This window comes from Vicugna pacos, chromosome 12, assembly GCF_048564905.1.
Source record: "Vicugna pacos chromosome 12, VicPac4, whole genome shotgun sequence".
NCBI lineage: Eukaryota > Metazoa > Chordata > Mammalia > Artiodactyla > Camelidae > Vicugna > Vicugna pacos.
Window position 1 is genome coordinate 29,009,112 of NC_132998.1, and position 23,535 is coordinate 29,032,646.

General features: G+C 46.6%; 2 protein-coding genes across 4 annotated transcripts in view; one reads left to right on the top strand and one right to left on the bottom strand.

Annotated features, from left to right (window-relative positions):
- Window positions 1-17,691, top strand: part of NT5DC3 (5'-nucleotidase domain containing 3) — a 57,958-nt gene extending 40,267 nt beyond the window's left edge. Inside the window, exons 10-14 of the mRNA XM_072973137.1 lie at window positions 1,748-1,829; window positions 2,893-2,979; window positions 7,427-7,567; window positions 11,330-11,394; window positions 13,221-17,691. Coding sequence (XP_072829238.1) covers window positions 1,748-1,829; window positions 2,893-2,979; window positions 7,427-7,567; window positions 11,330-11,394; window positions 13,221-13,473 — 628 coding nt within the window. The 3' untranslated portion in view covers window positions 13,474-17,691. The remainder of the gene's footprint in view (window positions 1-1,747; window positions 1,830-2,892; window positions 2,980-7,426; window positions 7,568-11,329; window positions 11,395-13,220) is intronic.
- Window positions 17,692-19,692: 2,001 nt separating this feature from the next.
- STAB2 (stabilin 2) overlaps window positions 19,693-23,535 on the bottom strand; it is a 133,352-nt gene continuing 129,509 nt past the window's right edge. For 2 of the 3 annotated variants that reach the window (XM_006205893.4, XM_072973107.1), the window contains 2 exons: window positions 22,429-22,545; window positions 19,693-20,055 (listed from right to left, as the gene is read on the bottom strand). In XM_006205893.4, the coding sequence (XP_006205955.2) occupies window positions 20,005-20,055; window positions 22,429-22,545 (168 nt within the window). In that variant the 3' untranslated portion in view covers window positions 19,693-20,004. Of the gene's footprint in view, window positions 20,056-21,466; window positions 21,535-22,428; window positions 22,546-23,535 lie in introns of all 3 variants that reach the window. The other variant, XM_072973106.1, reaches the window with a different exon arrangement.

The window sequence follows — 23,535 nt, forward strand, 5'->3', positions numbered from 1 at the left end:
CGGTGGGATTTTGCAAAAGTTCTCTGCAACACAGGTTTTGCATCAAGTGGAGTAAATCTCTCCAAAACTTCGATGAAGCCTTTCTGCCACAGTAGCCTTGGGAAATAGAGGAATGGGGAAGTTTGGGTTGTGATGGTAACTGGGTGTGCTCTTAGCATACAGTGACTTGGGTCAGGGGTCCTAAAATGTCTTATAACCTGTGGGACAGACCAGTTCACCAAGAGCTCATCCCTGCCAAATGTCAGTAGTATGAGAGTTAACTGCACTAGAATTATAAGAATAATTCGTGTTTGTTTCATAATGGCCTGCTTTTGAAACGCTTTTGCCCACATTTCTCTATTTTGCGGTTGGTAGTCATGCAGCTTTCCCCTCCTCTCTGCTAGGTGATTAAAAGCATCATAATTTGGTGCCTTGTAGTTAGTGTTGAGTGGGCTAAATTCCTCTTGTGATGCTCAATTCCGCTTTTCCAAGTGTCACAGTGACTCCTGGAAGAGGAGGCAAACCCAAGAACTGTGTGCAGAGACTGAGAATTCAAGAGAATGCAGGAAAAGCTAGAGTGTTGATCAAAACCAGCTGTGAACACTGGCTTGCTGCTTGGTCACTGATAAAACGCTCTGCTGCGTTTTCTTGTTAGATTCCAGGGGGTGGTCAGGGGAAGGGCCACATCTCTCCTTTCACCACAACCTCCTCCACTTTGTCATGTTTGTAACAGTGGCAGAGCAGTGCCTTAGATTATTTTCCCCGGGGGTCCCAGCACAGCTCTCTCCCTCACTCGAGGTGCCTGGGTTAAGAATCCTCCACCTGTGTTCATCCTGGTGTTATTTATAATGATGAAGGGTGGAGACAACTTAAAGGAACTTCCTAATGAGGGGATATTATGCAGTTATTAAGAGTATGGTATTTGGAAAAAAATGCAATGAAATTGTTTTATGACTGTAAAAAGTGATGTATGAAGACCCCCTAATCACAGGGGAAGTTGCTCACAGCATTGGAGGAAAGAAGATATATGTCACAACTGATCCTCATTTTAATTCATAGAAAAGAGAAAGATAACAGATATATAAAGACTGAAAGCCATGGAAATGGTGTTTCTACCTGGGTACTGGAATTATGGGTGATTTTCCTTTTCTTCATCTTATTTTTCTGTATTTTCCAGAATTTTTTGCAGTGAGTTTGTATTTTTCTAACCAGAAATGCAATCCAAATAAATGTTGCCTTAAAATGAAAAAGGACAAACAAACCTTGTTTTTTTGGATTAGTACCTCCAGGGTGAGAAACGAGGCCTTTAGTCTTACACCCCATCGTAAAATAAAATGCCCGGTTCTCTGATGTGGTTTATATCTAGAATGCTTGAATTTCAAGTGCAAAGCTAGATAAATGTACTAAGCTTTATTTCCATAAGCTTTTTTTGTGCACGGTCAAACCAGTTTGGGAACTCTGGGTTAAAGGAAGTTTCTTTATAAGCAGGCTTTTCGGAGCCATCAGTAACTTTTAAAGAGGGACATGTATAGTGCGTAGTGTTTTCCAAATTTATTTGACCCTGGAGTTCTTTCTTCACTAAACTCCTTTGTATAGCAGGGTCCGCAGTTTGGGGTGTATTGCATGAGGCCAGGGAACGGGTGGCAGGGTTTTGGTTTTGGTTTGTGATGCTCCTTTCCGTTTTCGGGGGGTAACTGTGTAGTTTCTCATACAGCCCACAGCCTGCACAGCTCCCGCGTGTCATAATGTTTCCTGTTTCTGTTGGTAGACCTTTCCGAAAGGTGAATGAGAAAGGCGTCTTACTCTGGGATAAAATCCACAAGTTGCAGAAAGGCCAGATTTACAAACAGGTATCTCATGACCAATCTGTCCTTTTGTCGCTGTGCTCTGTGATCAGTTCTGATGATAACAGCTGGCGTTGGCTGAGGCTGTCTGTGTGCTAGGTGTGGTTCCCAGTGCTCTGCCGGAACTGACTGGTTATAGCTTGGTGGCGGAATTTAAGCTTAAGTCAATGTGTTTTCAGTGGGCTTTGTCTGAGTTAACTCAGAATGGAACAGTTTTTAAAAACAAAATTCAATGCATTTTTTCCATAAGATATAAAATTTAAGATGCCAGTAGTAAACCTTGAAAATTTCTCTTTAGAAGCATTTGATCACATGGCATTTCATTCAAATTAGTAATAATTTCCTGATAGCTGTGTTTTATGTTCAGTTTTGATATATTTTGGTATCATAGAATGCTCTCATTGTTTGAGTAAATGATTGAATTGCGGACTATTATTGTGTTACTGAAGTTACTGTTTTTATATCTCATTCTTTAAAAATTGTTATATTTGTGTAATATTTATAAAATTACAGAAAACAGTGCTATTCAATACTGTACAATTTTTTTTAATACTGATACATTTCTGGATTTGGCACTAAGTGTTCTTTCTTAGCTAGCCTTAAAAGATCAGCTTTGATACAGCCACTCCACTTCTGGGAAGTGAGCCTCACAAAATTATTAAGATGTAGCTAAAACTTTGCTGTAAGAATATTTATCATGAAGTTACAAAATAGATAACCAGGTAAGTGTCCAACATCAGAGAATTGGTAAAATGAATCATGGTGGTTCTCAGCTGCTAAATTTAGGTAGCAGGTGAATATTGACATGGTCACAGAATGTTAAATGTAAAAAAAGTTAATTACAAAGAGGTATATATAGTATGAATTCTTTTTGAAAAGGACATCTGACTTAGAAGAAAGGTCTGAAATATTTCACAAAAAGGTGTTTTTTACGTTAATATTTTGATATTTGAAATTAAAAGCAAAAACCTTTTTTTTTTTCAAGTTTAAAAAAGTAGATGTTCTGGGCCATGGATTATACAAGTCTCTGTCTTACTATCATATACCTATATTTTTTCTGTTATTGCAGGGCAATTTATATGAATTTTTGAAGCTTACTGGATGGAGGGGATCTAAAGTCTTGTATTTTGGTGACCATATATACAGTGACCTGGCGGTGAGGAACTTCTCTTCCTGTTTCTTTTGCTGGGGACAGATACTGTTAGGCCCACTTATTAGGAAATTATCTTTTGTTCAAGACCATTTTCATGCTTTCAAAAAAGCCAAGGAGTGGGCCACTTTTTTTTTTTAATGTCTCATTTTTACTGATCAGTCATGAAAAAGATAATTTTTTTTGGAAATGATGACATGAGCAATTTACTGAGTTTATCAGAAAAAAAATCTTTCCATTTGAGTAATGGTAAGAAATAATGCCAATGTTCTTTGCTTTTCCTTTTATTATTAAGCTTCAGAAACATACAAATGCACCATAAAAGCTCATAAACATCAGTCAGGGTTTCTTTTTCCAGCCAGTCATTTTGAAAGAGCACAAAATGGCATTTCCAGGAAATAGCTATTATGTGAAAACAAGGCTTTTCATGCCCCTTGGAATGACGAGTGTCTCAGGACTTGAATTATGATTTAGTCTGTAACTGGAGCAAGATTGAGTTAGTCACATTTCTACCACACTTGGTTCCTTATGGAATGAATTTATGTTTGTAAGTGATTCCAAGCAAGCTTGCACAGGACACGTCTCGCAAAGTCTGAGTGAAGCTCAGTGTCACGGGGGTGACAGGAGTCAGTTTGTGTCTGGCTGTCAGACTCCACTGTTGATATTTCCGAGAATTTTGGTGCAAGCGGGACCTGCCCCATCTGTGCACGTCTGTGTTCCTCTGGTTCTGCTGGCTGTCGGCCAGAGCACACGTGCCCGAGCCCCTCTGAGGGCCATGGAGCCCGAATTTGCAGAGGTGGTGGAGGTAGAGGGCGATCCCAGTGCCTGTGTCTAGTGACCTTCTTCCCAAGGGACTCCGGCACACACGCCGCAAAATCCTGTCTGTCCAGTGGCTGGAGGCCTAGTGGGAGGAATCGTGGGCTCAGACTTAGAAAACTGAGGTTTTCATCCCATCTCTGCTGGTCATTATCTCTGTAACCTTGGGCACCTCCCTCAAGCCCTGATGTCCTTGTTTGTAAGGAGAGTGAAATAAGGTAATGTATACAAAAGTGCGTAGTAAAGTAGGAATGTAAAGTGCTCCTCTTAGGATGTTGGCACCCCCAGAGTTCAGCCAGGCAATGCAGCATCACAAGCATTGACCTCTTGCTGTGTGGTCTGCAGGCTCTGAGGAGGTGGCTCACTGTGTGCCACCCTTGAGGCACATGGGTACGTGGCCCTGGGGAGACACGCACATACAGGTCTTAGCACTGTGAGAAGTGCTTACAAAGCAGTAGTTCGTCAAGTGCAGTCCCGGTGACATCAGCATCACCTGGGAACTAGTTGGAAACGCAAATGATCAGCCTCGCCCCAGACCTGCTGAGGAGCTCTCGGGGTGGGGTCGAGCTGTCTGTGTTCTCAGCAGTCTTTCTCACTTACGTTTGATATCGGGTAATGCTGGCCTCATAGGATGAGTTAGGAAGTGTTCCTTCTTTAGTTTTTGGAAGACTTTGAGAAGGATTGGTGTTAATTCTTCTTTATGTGTTTGGTCGAGTTCATTGGTGAAGCCATCTGGTCCTCAGCATTTCATTGATGGAAAGGTTTTGCTTGCTGATTCAATCTCCTTACTAGTTAGAGGTCTGTTCAGATTTTCTGTTTCTTCATGATTTAGTCTTGGTAGGTTGTGTGTTCATGAGAATTTGTCCATTTCATCTATTTTATCCAGGTTGTTAGCATACAATAGTTCACAGTACTTTTCTTTAATAATCCTTTTTATTTCTGTCAAATTGGTAGTGTCACCACTTACATTTCTGATTTTAGTAATTTGAGTTTTCTTTTTTTCTTAGTCAAGCTTAATTTTGTTGATCTTTTTGAAGAACCAACTGTGGTTTTGTTGATTTTCTTTGTTGTTTTTGTATTCTCTGTTTTATTTATCTCTGCTCTGGTCTCTGTTATTTCCTTTGTCCTGCTAGCTTTCAGTTTAGTTTATTCCTCTTTTTCTAGATCCTTTGAAGTATAAAGTTAAGTTTTTGATTTGAGAGCTTTCTTCTATTTTTATTTTGGTGTACCTATGAATTTCCCTCTTAGCACTGCTTTTGTTGCATCCCAGAAGTTTGGGTAGGTTGTGTTTGCACTTTAATTTGTCTCAAGGTATTTCCTAATTTCTTCTTTGACCCACTGGTTGCTTAAGAATGTGGTGTTTAAGTTCCATGTTTCTGAATTTTTTGGTTTTTTCTTCTGCTGTTGATTTCTAGTTTCATTCCTAGTGATCAGAAAAGATACTTTGTATGATTTTAGTCTTTTAAAATTAAGACTTGTTTTGTGGCCTAACATACAGTCTATCCTGGAGAATGTTCTGTGTGCACTTGAGAAAAATGTGTATCCTGCTTTTGTTCGGTGAAGTTCTGTATGTGTCTGTCAGGTCTGATTGGGTTTTAGTGTTGCTTGAGTCCTGTACTTCCTGTTTGATCTTCTGTCTGGTGGTTTTATTCACTATATAAAGTGGGTATTGAAGTCTCCTGCTGTTACCGTAGAGCAGTCTATTCTCCCTTCAGTTCTGTTAATGTTTGCTTCATATATTTTGGAACTCTGCTGTTCGGTGCACATATAGTTGTTGTATAGTTTTGGTGAACTGACCCCTTTATCATTGTATAATGTCATTCTTTGTGTCTTGTAAGTTTTTGACCTAAAAACTGTTTTGTCTGATATCAGTATAGCCACCTCTATTTTCTTTTGGTTACTCTGTGTGTGGAATTTCTTTTCTAATCTTTTCACTTTCAGCTGATGTGTGTCCTTAGATTTAAAATAAGTGTCTTGTAGACAGCATATAGTTGGATGCCATGCTAAAGTTTGGAAACCACTGTTGTAAAGTGGTGAGACTAATTCATCAACTTGTCAGAAATTATGTGGACAGTGAAGATTGTTACCCTTCAGGGGGATGACCTTAGGAATGTTGCTGCATTCAGTGTTGCTGCTGTTTCTCAAAATGCATTTTGGTGCCCTCTTTGGGATAGATTTGAGAGCCGGTTTGGGGCAAAGGAGAAAATGAGTTTTATTATTATTAATTTATTACCATGTACTTTAGTCTTCGGAGTGCTCCAGAGGACTTTGTACTTATTTTCAGAAATAAGGTCCACCTTCAAAAGTTTGCCACCATTGGGACTATTTAAAAGAGTGTGCTGTGTGTAGGGTTTCATATATTATAGGACAGAGAGAACTATTGAAAGGTTTAAAGAAATTCAACCACTGGAGAAGGTAGACACTCTTAGGACTTACAGAGCCGGGATTCTAGCTTGAGGTGAGTAGCCAGAGTGAACTTTCAAAATAGTAAACTATATACCACTCTTCTCCTTAAAACCCTTAAAATCTCTTTTCTTAAAAACATCCCTTTCTCCCTCAGGGTAAAAGCTTAATTTCTTACAGCTGTCCTCAAGGCCCTGCTTGATCTCTTTCCCCAGCCTCCCTCTCTGAAGGCACCTCCTGCCTCTGCCCTCTCTCCTACTCTGCCCCCCGCACCCCTGGGCCTTTCTATTTCTTAACCCATCCCACTCCCAGCATGTTCCTACCCCAGGGCCTTTGTACTTGCTGTTTTTCCAGCCAGAATTTTTCTCCTCCCATGTATTTGCATACTTTTACTCTCCTTCCCTTCAGGTCTCTAATCCCATCTCTCTTTATCAGCCTGGTCTTCCTAACCACACTGTATAAAATGGTAACTCCTTTCCCTCTTATTCTGCTGGATTTTTGTCCATTGTGTTTATCACCACCTGCACTGTGTATTTACTTGCTTATTTTTTGTCTGTATTTCCCATGAGAGCAGGGATTTGTTAGTTTTGTTCATTATTTTATCCTCAGTATTTGGCCAGGGCCTGGCAAGTTGTAATATTTGGTAAATGTTTGCCAAGTGAGAACATTAATGACCATTTAGTATGATGATTGTATACCTTAGATTTCCTGGGACATCACTGATACTGGGTATACTGGCCTATTGTCAAATCGTGGGATTGCCATGTTTGGAATGAAAACACGATCATGTATGTTGACATTGTGTGACCATTCCAAGTCTGAGATTCTGTGGTTCCCCATAACTCACAAGGCCTGGCACGCAGTGGGTGTTGCCCAGCGCTCTGTGGACGAACTGAGTGAAGACCTTCAGGAACATCTCAGCTGAGCTTTTTTCTGTCCCTGACCTAATGTAGTTTTACAGACTGTGGTTAACGATGCCAGATCCTGTGTTTCTGTAGGGGCTGGGATTCATAGCAGTTATTTCTGTTACAGAAACTTTCTTAGGGTGAAATGGTCAAAGCCTGGGGCTAAATTGGCTTTAGTTAGATGTAATTTGTTGAATTCATCTTGGTTAATAGCTAACCATTACAATTAAGGAGTAATCCAATGAATGCCTGTTGCATCTGGGAAAGGTGGTGAAATGGTTTAAGTTCTGTTGAGATTAATGTTGACTTTTTGTGATCTTTGCAATCAGGACTTGACTCTGAAGCATGGCTGGCGAACTGGTGCAATCATCCCAGAATTAAGATCTGAGCTCAAAATCATGAACACAGAGCAGTATGTTCAAACTATGACCTGGCTGCAAACCCTGACCGGGTTATTGGAGCAGATGCAGGTTTGGGGTTTTTTTTCTCTCCTACTTTTTCCTTTAAGCTTGAGATTAGTCCACTGGTCACTGTTGTTTTAATTGTGGTTTAATTGTGATTCTAAGCTATGAGGTATAAGTCATCCTGTAGAATAACTGCTGGGGTTATTCTGCCATTTTCCCTGAAGAGAACTTTAAAAATGTCTCCCCCTTCCCCAACAAAGCCGTCTAGAGAAAGAGCTTCGTGGGGCCCGTGTCAGCACAAGTGTTTGCTTACGTCCCCGTGTCTGTTGAAATGCAGTGTCCTCACTTCCCCACTGAAGCCCATCAGGAGATTCTGTGGGTAGTGGGATTTGAGAACTTCTGCCAGTGTTTGGGTCCAATCCTGCTTCTGCCTTTAACTTGCTGTGGGATTGCTCCATTCTGGGCCTCAGTTTCCCCATCTGTAAAGTGGGATCAACACTTCAGGCTGGGCACCACAGCTTACTGAAAAGAGTCTCAAGGTAAAAGTCAAGATCCTTGTGTACAGCCTCCATCTGATTTTGAAGACAGTACCTGCAGTTTGCTGGTTCACTGGAGTTCTGTGGCAGTTTTTTCTGTCAGTTGTATAGACTGTTGGGGGCAGTTAGTGAGGAATGTTGTTCTGGTGGTGATTTCCTGGCCTGTGGCAGCTGCCCTTGGTTGCAGCTGGGACCTTCTCCCCTGTCTCATGGGGCACCTTGCTGGTTCTGCTGGCCTGGCCCACGGCCGTCTCAGCGTGCGTGCCGACTCTTTTAGGATAAGGGGCGTGGATGGCTGCCCTCTTGGCTGACACACCTGCAGCCTCTGGCCGTGGCCTGCTGCCCACGGCCTGCCAGCCTGCTTTGGAAATGGGCAGGGAGCTGTCTTGCCTGGCCCAGCTGGCAGCGAGCTCAGGCAGGACTGTGGGGAGTGGCAGGCCAGGTCCTTCCTCCAGGGCGCACACATTCCAGAACATGGGGCCCTGCACGTCCCCCAGGCCTTGCTTCCAGTGCATTCTGGCTCCAGTGCTCTTTGGCTCATCTCTGGCGAGGACTGGTTCTGTTTCCCTTACTGTGCTTGTCGGTGAAATAATTGTCTAAAAATAAAAGGCAACAGTTCTGGGTTAATGTAGTTTCGAGTCTGTGCATAGGTCGCGGCAGTACTGATGGCTACTCATTACACGCCGAGCGTTGTGCTGAGTGCTTGCTCCGCATTGTTCACTCATCGTCCTGGCTGTCCTGTGTGGGTAGCTCCAGTCTGCCGCTTTAGAAGAAGGGAACGGGGTATTTAAGAGGTTAGGTAATATGTCCTGGGTCATAAAATGACAAAGCAAGAAGGTGAACCTGGGCTGTGCGGTGCCCAAGTCTGTGCTGTTAAGCGCTGCACTGACGTGTTTCCTGGCTGTGCAGTTTCAAGAGCTCGGGGGTAGCCGGACCTCTCGCCTTGGGTGCAGTCTCTGTGATGTGGGCAGCTGTCTGATACACAAACGCAACCTGCGTGTAGATGATGTCACTGCATTTTAGCTCTGAGGACGGTTTTTGTTTGATTTTTGTTTTTTTGTCTTCCTCTCTCTGACCTGTATAAAAAGTTCAGTGAATAAGGGGTGCGTGTTTTAGAGAATAGAAGTGCTGGAAAGATTTCTGTGACTTACAGAGTTAATTCTGTAAGGTGTGTGGTTAGGGAAGGAAGATAAGGGGGTTGACATTGACGTTGCTGTCCTATTTTATAGGAGAGGAAACTGAGGCTGAGAGGTAAGTAACTGTTCCAGAAAAGTTAGTGAACAGCAGAATCAAGCTATTCAGAAACAAGAGCTTACTATGGTCCAGGCACCAGGGGCTTTACGTTCGTTTCATTCTCACAACAACTCTTTGAAGTGGGCAGTGGCATCATCCCCATTTCACAGACAAAGAGCCTGAGGCACAGAGAGACACCATCTTGCTCATAGTAAGGGGTGGTGCTGGGCCGCAAGCCGGGACGACTGGCCCCAGAGCCCCCACCTCTGTGCCGTATCGCCTCAGCTTTGGCCACTTTACGGCAGGCTGTCCGGGTGGGTTCACCAGGACACAGAGGAGGGTGGCTGATACTTTAAAAAATATCCAGATGAGTGTCATTTCTCACTGTCCTCTCCGTTTCCTTCCCATTCTCCTGCCCCCATGTTTGCCTGGAAAGCTCTACATTGTTCCAGTGATCCCGTGCCAAATGTTCTTAGAACGCTCCCTTTTTAGAGACTATTCTCTGAGGAGAGAGATTTGTCTCCTGAGGTTGGGTGTGCTCTTTTTGGAGCCAGCAGTGTCATTTGGAGCGTATTCTGGGCAGTATCACTTCGTGTTTTCCTGGTCTGGTTCCCTGGCTCTGCCCTCACTCACCTGGGCCTCTGTCTGTCTGCTCTCGTGTCTTCAGCATCTAGCACTGTGCTTGCCACATGGTAGGTGCTGAATATAAATACGCATATGTGTGTACATGTGTGTGTGCACAGCTGTATGTGTGTATGTGCATATGTGTGTGCATGTGCTTGTATATGTGTGTATGCTTGTGTGTATGTGTGTATCTACAGATATGAATCAGTTCCTTGTGGCACCCTACAGAGCTTTGATCTAGTCACATACTTTGTAAGCCTAAATTCTGTAGCGAGTAATTTGTTAATTTAAAGTGTGGAAGTTAATTGAAACATGTTCCTAGAACCTACATCAGCATCCGCAGCAGTGCTGGGCCGGTCAGTCTTCGGGTGTCCCGGTAACACACAGCCAGGGGTCGCGCAGTGGTGGCTGCTTCCTGGTGGGGTAGGCAGCAGCGCCAAGCAGGAACTCCACGTTACAAGCTCAGGGTTTTGTCTGGTGGCCGAGACCCTAAGAGGGTGACTCAGTCAATCCCTTGATCTGGGCAGATGTGATCAACAGAGGGGCCTTGGCTGCCTCATCAAAGCAGATGGTCTGCTTGTTTGGTATTTTCCTCCGGGATCTGAGGCTGCTCCTGTGACCGTGAATTGCGGGGAGCCCCACCTGTTCCCTGCGGTCATGTGCACCTCTGACTCTGGCCAGAGTTCCTGTTTAGTCACAAGAGCCTTGGAGACCGACTTGAGGGATTCCATTGGTTGGGGCTGGGCAGTGGTCATTTTCTTTTTGCCTTTTGCTCTCATTTCAGCCCACCCAGAAAATTCTCTGCTTTTGCATCTGGTTGAGGTGCTCTGCCTTCTTGTGTTTTACAAAAACAACTGTTCTCCCTCTTAAACACTTTAAAAGATAATATAATACTAAGGGAAAAAAATTAAAGCCAATTATAATTCTGCTACTCTTGCACAAATTAAAGAAAAATTTCCATGCTAGTTTCCAAATACATGCACACGTTTTTACATTTTTGTAGTTTGTGGATGTGCTGTTATACCGGCTGTTTCCACTTAACTGCCATTTTAATGTGTATACATGTTTACTTGTATAATAGGAATGTATTAAGTATGTTTATATGTGTGTTGCATGCGTGTAATGGATACATTACACACACAATATACACGTGTATTTTATGTGGATACATATGCATTATACACAGCCTTTAATAACACTTTAATATCTTGAGTTTATCGGGTCCTTACTTAATAGCTTCATAATATTCCATGTTAATTTGATGAAGGGCGGTTTGCAGCTGGGAAGTTTGAAAATGTTTTATTTCATGCAAGTGTCTGTCTCTTAGGGTTGACTAAAATTCCTCCAAGAAAAGCTGCCCGTTAAAAAAATTCTCACGGCCGAGTGAGTTTATTCACAACGAGAACCGGCTCAATAACTAGCTTGTGTCCTGCAGGTTCACAGAGATGCGGAGTCCCAGCTGGTTTTGCAGGAGTGGAAAAAGGAGAGGAAGGAGATGAGGTAAGAGTGGCCTGTTTCGAATATCACGAATCGGGCGCCGGGCTGCGCTCACTCAGCCACACACCTTCCCCAGGGCCTGCCTGAGGCTGACTCAGAGCAGCCGGTTTTAGCTGCCAGGGGTCACTGTGACCCCCAGTACCCAGACCCAGCCGTCTGTCGTTAGTGATGAATGTCATCTCTTCGAGGCACCGGTGAGCCCCTCACACCTCTCTCCCTTCCCTCCTCCCAGGCCACTTAACTTTCCCGTTTGGGTGGCTGGTGGCCCAGTTGTTGGTAATGCGGGCAGCACTGTGTGGCAGCTCTGAACCACAGTGAACTCTTGGGGCTCCTACCACCCCGGTGCTTATTTGTAACCACGGCTGTTTCAGTATCATTGTGTTTATCGGCGCAGAAAGCCCTTCTGCTGTCAGGGGAGTTCAGTGGGTGTGCATCTGAGGGAACGGTTATTCATCAGAGGCCGCGTAGACAGGCGTGCATCCCTCAGAGGATGCTGTGTCTGTGGACACTGTGGACGTGACTTTTTCTGCTCTTGTGGCTGCCGTGTCCCCGCCCTTCCCCGCCACGGGCGCAGCTGTTAAGGTCTGGAAGTAGTGCTGACTGCCTGGGTTCTGGCCTCTGAGCAGAAGATGGCAGCCTGACGTGGGTGATGTGCGTGGAGAGGGAGCAGAGTCCATCCCCCGGGGCTGCGGAGGCCTCGGCTGTATTAAATCAGTCCTCCCTCTCCCTCTCAGTGTGTCTGTTGGGAGCTTATTCTGACATGGTTGTTGCTCTCATGTGGGTATAAAAATGTTGGTGAGAGGGTGATGGGCATATGATGTGTTAGACTCTGGGTCCTCACCACTGAAGGCCAGACCTGAGCCCTACACTCCAGGGATCTCACACTATTAGAGAATGGATTATTTCACCTGTCAGAGATTTTCTTTTGAATTCAAATCTCTAACAACCTCACATCTCAATGAGATTTTTCAGTAAAAGTTTAAAAGCCATTTATGTTGCTCCACCTGCAGACTTAATTGAGGTCTTTTAATTTTCTTCTACTTCTTGTAGCATCTGTCACCTTATGAAGACAGACTAGTAGCTTTTATCACACATTTGTATAAAGGATTATTATTTTCTGCCGTGTTTATAACTGATTTACTAACAGTCAAATGGTGTTTATCCATTCTGCTGGAACGGTCTCTGTGTAGGGGTCCCAGCTACCAGACTGGATGGTGTGCCTATCCTGTGAATGTGTGATGGGGTGTGGATTTATGCACAGAGGCGGGTATTCAGGGCCTTAGAGCCTGGGGTGGGGTGAACAACCTTGCAAGATTACAGGTATCTGCCTGTAACCCAAGCTCTGAGGAGGCGTTTGAAGCCCTGTAATGGATGGTGGAGATGTATTTTCATCTCTGTAAACTAAGCCTTAATCTCTTAGACATAAAGTACTTTAAAGTTTGCAATATGCTTTTTAATTTCTCTTCTCTCTATAACCTCATAAAAACGGGGCCTTGGTCCCATTCTGCAGACAAGGGGCGTTTGGAGACTGAGAACATTCTGCATGTCTGTGGACCTTCAGAAGCTCCCGCACCCTTTGTGTTTGGGAAATGGGGGGGGTTGCACATTTAGGGGAGCCTCCAGCAGTGCCGTCTCCAGCTGGCCTGTGTGGGGAATGTGGTCAGAGTTGTTTTGATGGATGGACAGATGGACTGGTTTTCCCAATTAGAAGTCGGGGCTGCTCTAGGCTAATTTGAGTCCTATAAATAAAAAACGGTGATGTGGATTTCAGTAACTTAAAAGACAGACCTTTTTGGAAACATCCTCTGTTGCTTCTTTTGCTGCTTCAGAGAAATGACCAAAGGCTTCTTCAATGCCCAGTTTGGAAGCTTGTTCCGCACAGACCAGAACCCAACGTACTTCCTGAGACGCCTGTCGCGATTTGCTGACATCTACATGGCGTCCCTGAGCTGCCTCCTCAACTATGATGTCAGCCACACGTTCTACCCCCGGAGGACCCCGCTGCAGCACGAGCTCCCCGCCTGGGCCGCCCAGCCCCCCTTCTCCAGGCTCCCCCTCCTGCAGGAGGCCCAGGCTAAGTAGCCAGGGGCCCGCCCCGGCCCAGAAAGAAACAAGGCTGGAACCAGCGATGGCCCTGCACTGGGCAGACTTGGCGTGGATCTGAGTGAGTGTCCCTCTCGGAAACCATAAGGTATGCCTTGTGATGTTTCTTTTATACATTATGGACAGTACCCCCACTCGTGAAGATGGAAGCTCGTAGCTCTTGGGGCTGCCCTCCTGGACATGTGGGGACGGCAGCTGGCTTCCTGTTGACCCTCGGAGATCGGCCTTGTTTACCGAGGTCCTGTAACCCGTGCCAGCCTTCCTGGGAGCGGGGCTTCTCCATGCCCCCTCTGTATTCCAGCAGGTGATGTTGTGAAACTCCTCTTGACTCTTGCACCAAGAATGCACCGGACGCTCACAGGCGGTGCCGGGGTGAACTGCTGGCGGAATGCTGGGGATCCGTGAGCCCCGCGGTGGCACACACGGCAGTCAGCGGCAGGGACGGGCCCTGGACAGCAGCCGCTCCCTGAATCGCTTGGTTCCACGGCTTCAGTGCTCTGGTGCATCACCTGAAAGCAGACTCGGCCTCCCTGGAAGCCTGGTGTGAGAAAGAATGAGAGAAGTCGCAAGTCCTTGGCCTTGGTTGTCCTCCGCACCCGTTTCCTGTGTCCTGCCCTGTGCGGGGGAGGGACAAATGGTGCCCCAAGTGGCGAGCAGTCTCTCATTTTCCCAGAAGAGAAGGGTGAGGAGAAAAGAGCTTCTGGTTAAATTTCCAGACAACAGAACAGGTTGGTTGAATAAGGCAGCGAGAAACAAACAGGTGAGAATAGCCAGTGCATCTGCAGTGGATCTCCCGGGCGCCCATTACACCTGAACCCCCACTCCCCCAAGTGTTGGTTGAATGTGCTTACTGGAGAAAAATGAAACCAGAAAATGTCCTCGTACAGAGGCGCCATGCCGTGACCCCCACCGGGTGTGTTGCAGTCTCGTCGCAAACGTGTGCATTTCCAGAAGCCGTCCTTGTCTGGAGGGCAGTGAGCAGGTGCCTGTCTCTGTCCTGACTGGTCAGCCGAGGAAAGGGGCTTGAATCCAGCAGGAGGGGAGGGAGGTGGCCTCACTGCTTACCATCTCCCACCCCCTTCTCCCCTTAGACTGCTTTCCTGCCATGTTTGTGTGGCTTTTTGGGAGTTTGGGTGGTTTTCTTTAGGTGTCTGTGTTTAATGTGGAAGAGGATCAAGACCATTGAAGCTAAGAGAAACGGTTGGCAATGACCTAGCTACTGAATGTTCTCATTTCTTTCCGAGGACAAGGCAAGTAACATGCATCCTTAAACCGAAGGGATGCTGGGACAGGAGGGGCTTGTGGAGAGAGTACTTGCTTATTCAGTATTTTTAATTTTTTCATGTATGGGAGCCAGCTGTTGATGAGATGCTGGCTTGGCCTTCCACAGGCTGCCTGCCTGGATGCAGAAATTAGATGGGTTCTGTAGCATGCTCTCATGCTGCCTGTTGTAATTGGTGTGTACTTGTGATGTTTTCAATGTGTTTAAAGTAGTGAAGGGGACTCTAGACCTCCTAGGCCCAATTGGCCCCTTTTTTCCTTCTAAATTTTATTATAAACACAGTAGTCCATTCCTTTCTCGGAATGCAGTAGGCATTTGGTTCACTGTTTGTCAGTACCTGGGACTTCTGAGCATCAGAGTGATGGAGGCTGGCATTGAAGGGGTACCGGTAGATGCCCAGAACCGCTTGGTGTTGGGGTTCTCAAGGGATGTGCTGGTACTTATGGCTGATAGTTTCTGCTTTCAAGAAGCTAAGTAAGGAAGTAAGTGTTATTTTAAAACTTTGTCTTAGTTTTTATCTAATCAAGTATTCATTGGATGGCTCTTAGGTGCCAGTTATATAGAGTGTTCTGTTTACTCCAGAATGAAGTACAACTATTTTTAAAACCTGCTTTTATGTATGTCTAGGTTAGGTGACCCAAGCCTAGGGGAAGAAATATGTTTTCTGGGTGTGAAAAGTGAACTTTATGATTTACTATCAATTAAGGTTTCAGTCTCTAGGCCGTTGAACATGGCGGTGTTGAGATCTGCCGGGCAGCAGCACCTGGCCTCTGTCTGAGCAGGGCCCACCGAGCGTGTGCCTGGCGGGCTGCAAGCCCACACCGGGGCGGGCGCACAGATCTGGGCAGCCGTCTCTGTAGGAAGGACAGGCCTGCTCCTTGTCTATGCTCAGTTGGGATCGATTTTAACTTGCCACTGTCATGACTCGGCTGGGATTCGACAGGCTGCACTGCGCTTTGTTCTTTCTGGTGCGTTCCCTGGGGTGCAAGCTGATGAATGCGTATTGGTTACAGGGGAAGGGAGTCTATTCTCTACCACGTAAAACATCAATTTGGGAAGTGCACAGAATAAAATTAGTTTGCACTCTGAAAAGTATTTTCTCTTTTTAGCATCCATTAGACAGATTTTCTCAGAATGACGTTAACAAAAATTCATGGTCCAGGGGCAGTCCCTGCCAGGTGTGACGGTTGAGCAAGGCTCACCGTACCTGTAGCAGGTTGTTCTGGAAGGGACCTGCACAGCTGGTTTTTCCAGAGTTGCTTCTATAGATAAAATCTGGCTTTTAAAATATTTTAGGAGTTTGGCTTACAGCTCCCACTTTCCTCCTAACGTATATGGCCTTCTTTTTCCTTTTTAAAATTCTCTTCAGCTCCCTTGAAGCCACATGACATAAACCACCTGTTTCTGATTCAGGCACATTTCAGACCGAATTTCTTGTTGCTCTGAATGCACTGGTCCTCTTAATTACTGCAAAGGAGAAATGAAAAGTAATTTTTCCTCCTAGCTAATTTAGCTTTGGGTGAACTAAATCGCTTTCCTTCTTTTCCTCCCCAAAGGCCTTTGAAGCAGTAGTGTGTGCGGTAAATACTGGAATTGGTTTCCACTCTGCAGAATGTTTGTGAGCTGCCAAAGACCCACTCTGGGGCCCTTGTCTCAAATATGCTCTCAGAGTAAATTTGGCCAGAGGCACAGTCCCTTGATTGCTCTATTCAAGTGTTAGGAAGCCTATGATTTGCCTGCTTAATACTGATTTCCTTTAGTACCAATTTCCTCCCAACCTCCTTTTTTTCTGTTAGCATATGGGAGGTTGGTCCCAAGTTCAGCTAACTTTTAATACCCTGATGGGTTAAGGAAAAGAGTGAAATTTCTCTAATGCAGGGCCCAACAAACTTTTTCTATAAAGGGCCAGACAATAAATACTGTCTACTTTGTGGGCCTCTTCTGTGGCCCTTCCTGTACGACTGGGCACGCCTGTGTTCCATTACAGCTTGATTTATGAGAACCACCTGCAGGCTGGATTTGGCCCTTGGGCCGTGCACGGTGTGCTGGCCCCTGCTCTGACGGATGTGTCGGTGGCAGGGGCAAGGTTACCTTGCTGGAGGCGTGCAGACGAACCCGCTCACGTCAGGTGCGGCTAGTAGGTCCGCAGGCAAGTGCGCCAGATTTCCCCATGAGCTCCTCTCTGGGCATATTTCCTCATGTGGCCAGTGGTAAAGTACTGTGTTTCCAGCACATGGCATGACTGTCGTTGTGTAATTGAGCTGCCAGGCTCGGCACTCACTGCATATACCTCTCATCGCAGTAGTCTGTGATCGTGCTTGTAGTGTGTGGTGGGCTTGGCTGCCCAGGATCCCCTTCAGGACCCAAGGACTTACTCTCCTGACTGCTGGCTCACAGTCTGCAGCTGTCCATCCTCTGTGGGAGCTTCCCTTGCTGAAAAGTCCTGCCTCGGGCGAGGGTGTGGCCCGGCTCCCTTCCTGGAGCAAAAGCCCATCCAGCACCAGAGCTGGGGGGCAGGTGCGCAGCTGGGGCCTCCTTGTGTCTGCACTGCCGCCCAGCTCCTGCCCCACCGGCCCGGCTTCCTTCCCTTTTCACCCCTGCTCCCCTTCCCAGGTGTTGATCCCAAGAACAATCCCCTGAAAACGTCCCGCATGAGAACCTCCATATCTGTGTTTGCTTTCTGGGGAACCCGACCCACAACTGTGCTCTGTACTTTTCTATACTGCAGGCTTCAACTCCTAGGAAACCGTTTTCTAATTATTTAGTAGAATGACAGATCGTTTAACTTCAGACACAATGAATGCAAATTAGGTAGACTTGCTATTTATTCTGAATGTGAATTTGCTATTTATTCTAATTGTTGATTTTATGTCATATGATGTTGAACTTATTGCCAAATAAAATTTTGAATTGTCCAGTTTATTTTAAGTCATCTGTTTTATGTGCTTTAGTGGCAAAATATCACATTCTAATGCACCCAAAAATGCACATCCCTGAGAGGAGGCAGCAAAAGATTTATGGTGCACTCCTCACCGCCGTCGTCCCCACACCCCCAGCAAAGCACTGCCGCCTGTTTTCAGAGCTTGAAGACCGTGAAGTTAAGCCACAGACAGAAAATTGATGTGAACGTGGTCTTAGGCGGGCAGCCAGTAACCTACCTGGAATTTCCATCCCTCACAGACAGTTCCTTCTTTGAGAACAAGGAGGAAGACAGTGATCTGTTTGCAGTCAAATTACCAGGTAAGTTGGAAACTGGAAGCGTTTTAAGGGAAAAAAAATACTGAGTAATACTGAATTAGGAGTGCATGTTTTGATGTCAAGTGACTACTGGGTTTTGGATAAATTTGTAAATATTTTGAAGAGCTTTTTTAACTGTTTAATTGTGTGTGTGTTTAAACTTAATCCTTGACCTCTCACTGTGCCAGGAATGTCATCTCTTTCACTTCTCCTGCGGGTGGCCTGCTGGCCCTCCTCTGAGTCACTCGCCTTTTTGTGCCTGCGATGGTGGCGTGGGTGGGCTTGCTAGTGAATCTGTCCACCTTCCTTCTGGGGAGTGATTTCCTGGAAACCTGGTATTGCTGCCATCATGCCACGTCGTCCGAGCGGAGGTGGTAAGTTGTTCCTCTGCCTGAAACTGGGCTTCCTTCCTTTCCTGGAGTGGTGAGGAAACTTATGAGACTCAGGCTTCTAGAACTTTGGACTTGGTGGAGCAGAAACTCTGATGATGTGGAGCAAAGTTATTTGGGCCATGAGAGTGACAGAGAGGAGAGGCTGAGATGTGCTCCACTCAGCCTTTCACTCCTCTGTCCGCAGCAGGGACTCCCAAGCCTAGCCAGTGCTCCCCTGGGGACAGTTTGGAAATGGTGGTGGGCGGGCTGGAGGGTGCCCAGCTGTCAGTGATGCAGAGGCCCCTGCGGGTCTTTTGAGGGTGTGGTGGACATCCTGCCTTGCTTGGGGAGACCTGCACAGTGGAGAACTGGCCCTACACATCACCCGTGTAAAGTTCCAGAACATTTTCATCACCTAAAAGAAACCTCGTGTCTCTTAGCAGTAACCCCATTCTGCCCTTCCCCAGTTCCTCCCTGGCGGCCACTAATCTTTTGGTCTCTATGAATTTGCCTATTCTGGACATTTCATATAAATGGGATCATACAGTACATGGTCTTTTTTGTCTGGCTGCTTTCACTGAGCATGTTTGCAAGGTTCATCCACGATGCTGCAGGTATCAGTCCTTCCGTCCCTTGTAGGGTGAGTGATACTTCACTGTGTGGACAGACACTTTGGTTATGCATCTGTAAGTGGTGGACATTTGGAGTGGTTTTGATTTTGACATGTTGGCCATTATGAGTAATGCTGCTATGAACCTACATCTAAGTTTTTGTGTGGACATGGTTTCATTTCTCTCAGGTCTATCCCTAGGAGTGGAATTGCTGGATCGTATGGTAGCTCTACGTCTAGCTTTTAGAAGACCTGCCACGCTGTGGTGGCACCACTTTACAATCCTACCCACAGAGTAGGAGGGCTCCGGTTTTTCTGTATCCTCGCCAGTACTTGCTATTGTGTGCCTTTGATGATAACCAACCTAGGGGATGTGAAGTGGTGTCCCATTGTGGTTCTCCTGTCTTAAATGCACAGACAAGCAAACAAACAAAACAGAATTAAGAGGCACTTAAAAGGCAGATGTTGGTGATTTGAAAAGGCCCTGGTAAGCTGACCTTACCGTCAACGTTTGACCCCTCTGGCGGTGAACAGTAGTTTTGTTTCCCAAAACACTGAATTTGTTCCACTGACTTTATTTCTGTTCCATAACCAATAGTTGAGCACATTTCATGGGCCAGACCCTGTGCTGGGTGCAGAGATACAAAGACGAACAAGGGAAGGTCCTGTCATCAGGAGCTTGCAGTCTAACAGGGAAGTAAGACAGGGCCGCTAGAGTTGGGGGTGGGAAGTGGTAAGAGCCACTTGAAAGAAGGACAGCAGAGGGTCAGAGAGGGGAGCAGACCTCCTGGTTGGTGGGTGGACTTAACACACGGTCTCTCACCCACAGAAACAAAATAATCTCCCAGATCAACCCAAAAGGTGAGGTACGGCTTGAGGGTTTCACACTGTGAAATGTTAAAGGATCTTACGCTCCCGGTAGGCGCCGGGCTGAGGATTCACAGCTGAGAGCCCCTCAGGCTCTAGGGGCCAGAGGGCCGCGATGCCATCGGGTGGGCGCAGGTCCGGCCTCACAGCGCCCCAAGGGGGTCACTGCTCCCCAGCGGCTGGTCTTCAGGGTCCTGAAAAGGGAGGTCTGTGAAATGTGCAGAGGGCAGGACGTTCTGCTTGGGAATCCTGCCACGATTCGCGTTCTTTTTGGCTACTGGTCTGAGGCCTTGGTGGAGTTTGGATGCGCTACCCTCAAATACGACACCTTGGTGCATTAAATATCTTCAGCTGAAGGAATTTTTTAAAAAATGGCAGAAGCAGGAAGGTCACTCTGACCCACGCTGCCCCCTTGCCCTTCCTCCCTGAAACAGGTAATAACATTCCCATGGGCAAGGTGCCCTCCCTGTACCGGGAGGAAAGAGGACACTTAGCACCAGAGATGGGGAGTTCGGGGGCCAGGAAGTCTAACTGTTATCTTCCTAGTTATTTCTTCACCAGTCAGTACCCCTAGGCCCAAACCTCTTTCGCTTGTCAGTTCTTAAATTTATTGTCTAAAAGGTACAAAAGCTTCCTGCTCTGGTCACCTCTTGGGGTCTATGTTCTCTCGTGAAGACTCCCACGTACATGTCAACATTCAGTAAGATGAGTATTTTCTCTTGTGTCCGTCTCGGTCAGTTTACTTTTCAGACTCAGCCCAGCATCCTATGAGGGTTGAGGAAAACCTTTTCCTTCCCTATAGCCTAAAACACAATTCTTCCCCAAGTGCCCTGTGAACACACGTGTGGCTTCTGTCTGCTGCTGTCCCATGTCTCTGTCCCGTGTCTCACGCTGGGCGGTGGGGCAGTATGGACGTTGGGGCCCCCATTCTGGGTGCAGTCGCTGCTGTTTGAAGGTGTGTGGCCCCGGACAAGTCTTTTCAACTTTGCTGTAATTTCCTCATCTGTAAAGGGTCCTGATGATATTTACTTGACGGGGAGGTGCGAGGATTAAATCAGACACATTAAGGTAAAAGTACCTTACTAAAGGTGGCTTTTCCTATGACTACGAAAGGGTCCTTTCAGTTTGAAAATTCATACTAACTGGGAGAGACGCCCGAGCATTTCAGAAGGTCTAACCAGAAGCCACGCTCTAGAGGCAGCCACCCCGACCCTTCTCACTGTCTTTGGCTCTGATCAGCACCAAAGCTTTGTTAATTAGCGTTAACGGCTGTTCAAGAGGTCTAGGGTGGCTCCAGTCTGAAAGCAACACCTGCACCTTTCATATCAAAAGCATAAGAATCTAGCACATTTTGGGCTGGCACTCTCGGCTTCGGATTCCTGTGACTGGAACACGTTTGCTATCTGGTCCAATTAGAAAAGTTTAGCTGAATCCTGCATCTAGGATACTGTGACCTGCCTCAGGTGAGTCTTTCATGCACAGTGCTGATGGAGCCCTGAGAAGAGGTCAGAAAGCTGGGGAGGCATGGAGAGCCTTGAACTGGATGTGTCATTTCCTACCCCCCTGCTTTTTAAATGAGGTTGATTTCAACATAACGATGCTTACAGAAGCAGACTATCAGTAAATGCAGTTTAGCTGAACTTGCCCTTGCCATCTGGACTGGAAACTGATACCTGGGTTTGATTAAAAAACAAAACAGGATTTATGATCCAGTTAATTTTTTAGTCTGTTGCAAACATTAAATCTGCTACCACAGGCCCTGAGAACCGCATGACAGTAATGGCGTGGCCTTTCTGGGGACCAGGAGACATTCAGGGAGCCCACCCAGAATCTCCCCATTAGAACAAAAGATGCTCCTGGTGTTCTTATCACTTAGGAAATTCTAAGGGTTTTGGGAGCTCTGTGCCAGGAACCTGGGCAGAGACCACTGTGTATTTTCTATTATCTCATGTCCAGCTTCTCAGTCCAGACCTGGTACTAAATGACAGGCAGGGTATATCTTCCACATTCAGTGTGAATAGGTGCCTGCCCTGCCACGGGGTCCTCCTGGTCACCCCAGTGGAGGCTCCATCTAAGCCCAAGGGTCACTAACTCTAGAAACAAATAAATGATCCTTTCCTGGAAGACCAGAGCAAAACATGTGCTCTAGACCTAAAAGACCTCATCAAAGAAACGTAGCTCCTAAAGCAAGAAGCAGCTCTGACTAAACGCGGTGGGATCCTGGGCAACAGTGTGGATACAAGTTAAAGCAGTGGTATGTCCTACTTTGCACCTGCTACCTCATCGATGTTTGTGGCAGAATTCAGCCCCAGATTTCTTCTCCTTGTGACCTCTCACCTTGTCACGAGGTCGGGGGTGGGCAATCCCTAATTCCCTCCTACCTCTGTTGGATGCCACCCACCCCAAAGAGCGCAGGAGCATCGAACCACCGCACAGTTTCACCCAGCTTGTGTCACTCATTTTTAGGCTTGCTGCCTGGAGACATGTTCTAGAAGTGAGATTTGCTAAAAGACATCATTCCCTTGCACCCTGACTGAGCCTGTTCCTAGATACGAATGCAAACTCACCGTGAAGGGGTTGTAGGAAGGTTCTGGGGTTGCTGAAGTCGTGCTCTCGTACACGGGGTTCGAGATATCCTCAGGCTGCTGCTTGCCAAGAGCTGCAACGTCAATATCCTCGTCCGACTGCTCAGAAAGACAAGTGCAGGGCTGAGCACCACAATGTCCACAAGGTGGGAGCAGAGCATCTCATCCAAGTTGGCAGGTAAAGCAAGCCCTGCCCCCACCTCCGGGAGCTTTTCCTTTTTATTTTATTGGGATCTGATTTACATGTAATATCATGCACCAGTCTTAAGTGTTCTGCCCAATGACTTCTTAATATGTCCACCCCGGTGTGATCAGCAAATAGCATTTCCATCCCCCCGGAAAGTGCCCTCATGCTCCTTGACCACCATATCCAGTCCCATGTAGGTAACTGCTCTTCTGACTTTGATCACCAGGAGTGGTTTTGCCTGTCCTTGAACTTAATATGAAAGGCATCGTACAGCATGTGCACTTTTGCTCAATGTGATCTTTTCTAGATCACATGTACATGGTGCTTAGGAATTTGCAGGTTATCCGCCAGAAGGCAGTGACCTACTGCTTGAGGGTTCTGCACATCTCCACCAGGTGTGTCTGGGAGAGGCAGCAGCAGGAGAGGGTGGGCTGGGGAGGAGTAGGAAGCACAGAAGGGAGGGTGCTCGGCTGCTGTGCTGCTGCTGAACCCGGGCCCCAGTGCCTCTGCAGGGTCACCCCATGGTCAGCCAAGACCTGCTGACCTGGATGTGGGCTCATCAGTTCAGATAGGGCCAAATGCGTTATGCAGGCTTTGGCGTGAGGCCTCTGGCTTTGCAGGTCCCCCACCCTGTCCCCCACTCTTAGAGTCAGACTGGAAGCCCAAATCAATCATGCTGGGTGTTTGTCTTGTGACTCCTCCCAGGTGAACGGCCTCCAAGCCAAACCCTTGGTACAAAGGGCTACTGGCCGCCACCGCAGTCCTCACCACACCCCACCTGCCAGGAAGAGGGCCTTGGAGCTGCTGCTGCTGTTCATCTCGGGAACAGACCCCACCCAGGAGGCAGGAAGTACGTGCCGAGCATCCAAGTGCTGGCCAGCTCTCTGAAGCAGCCACTCAGC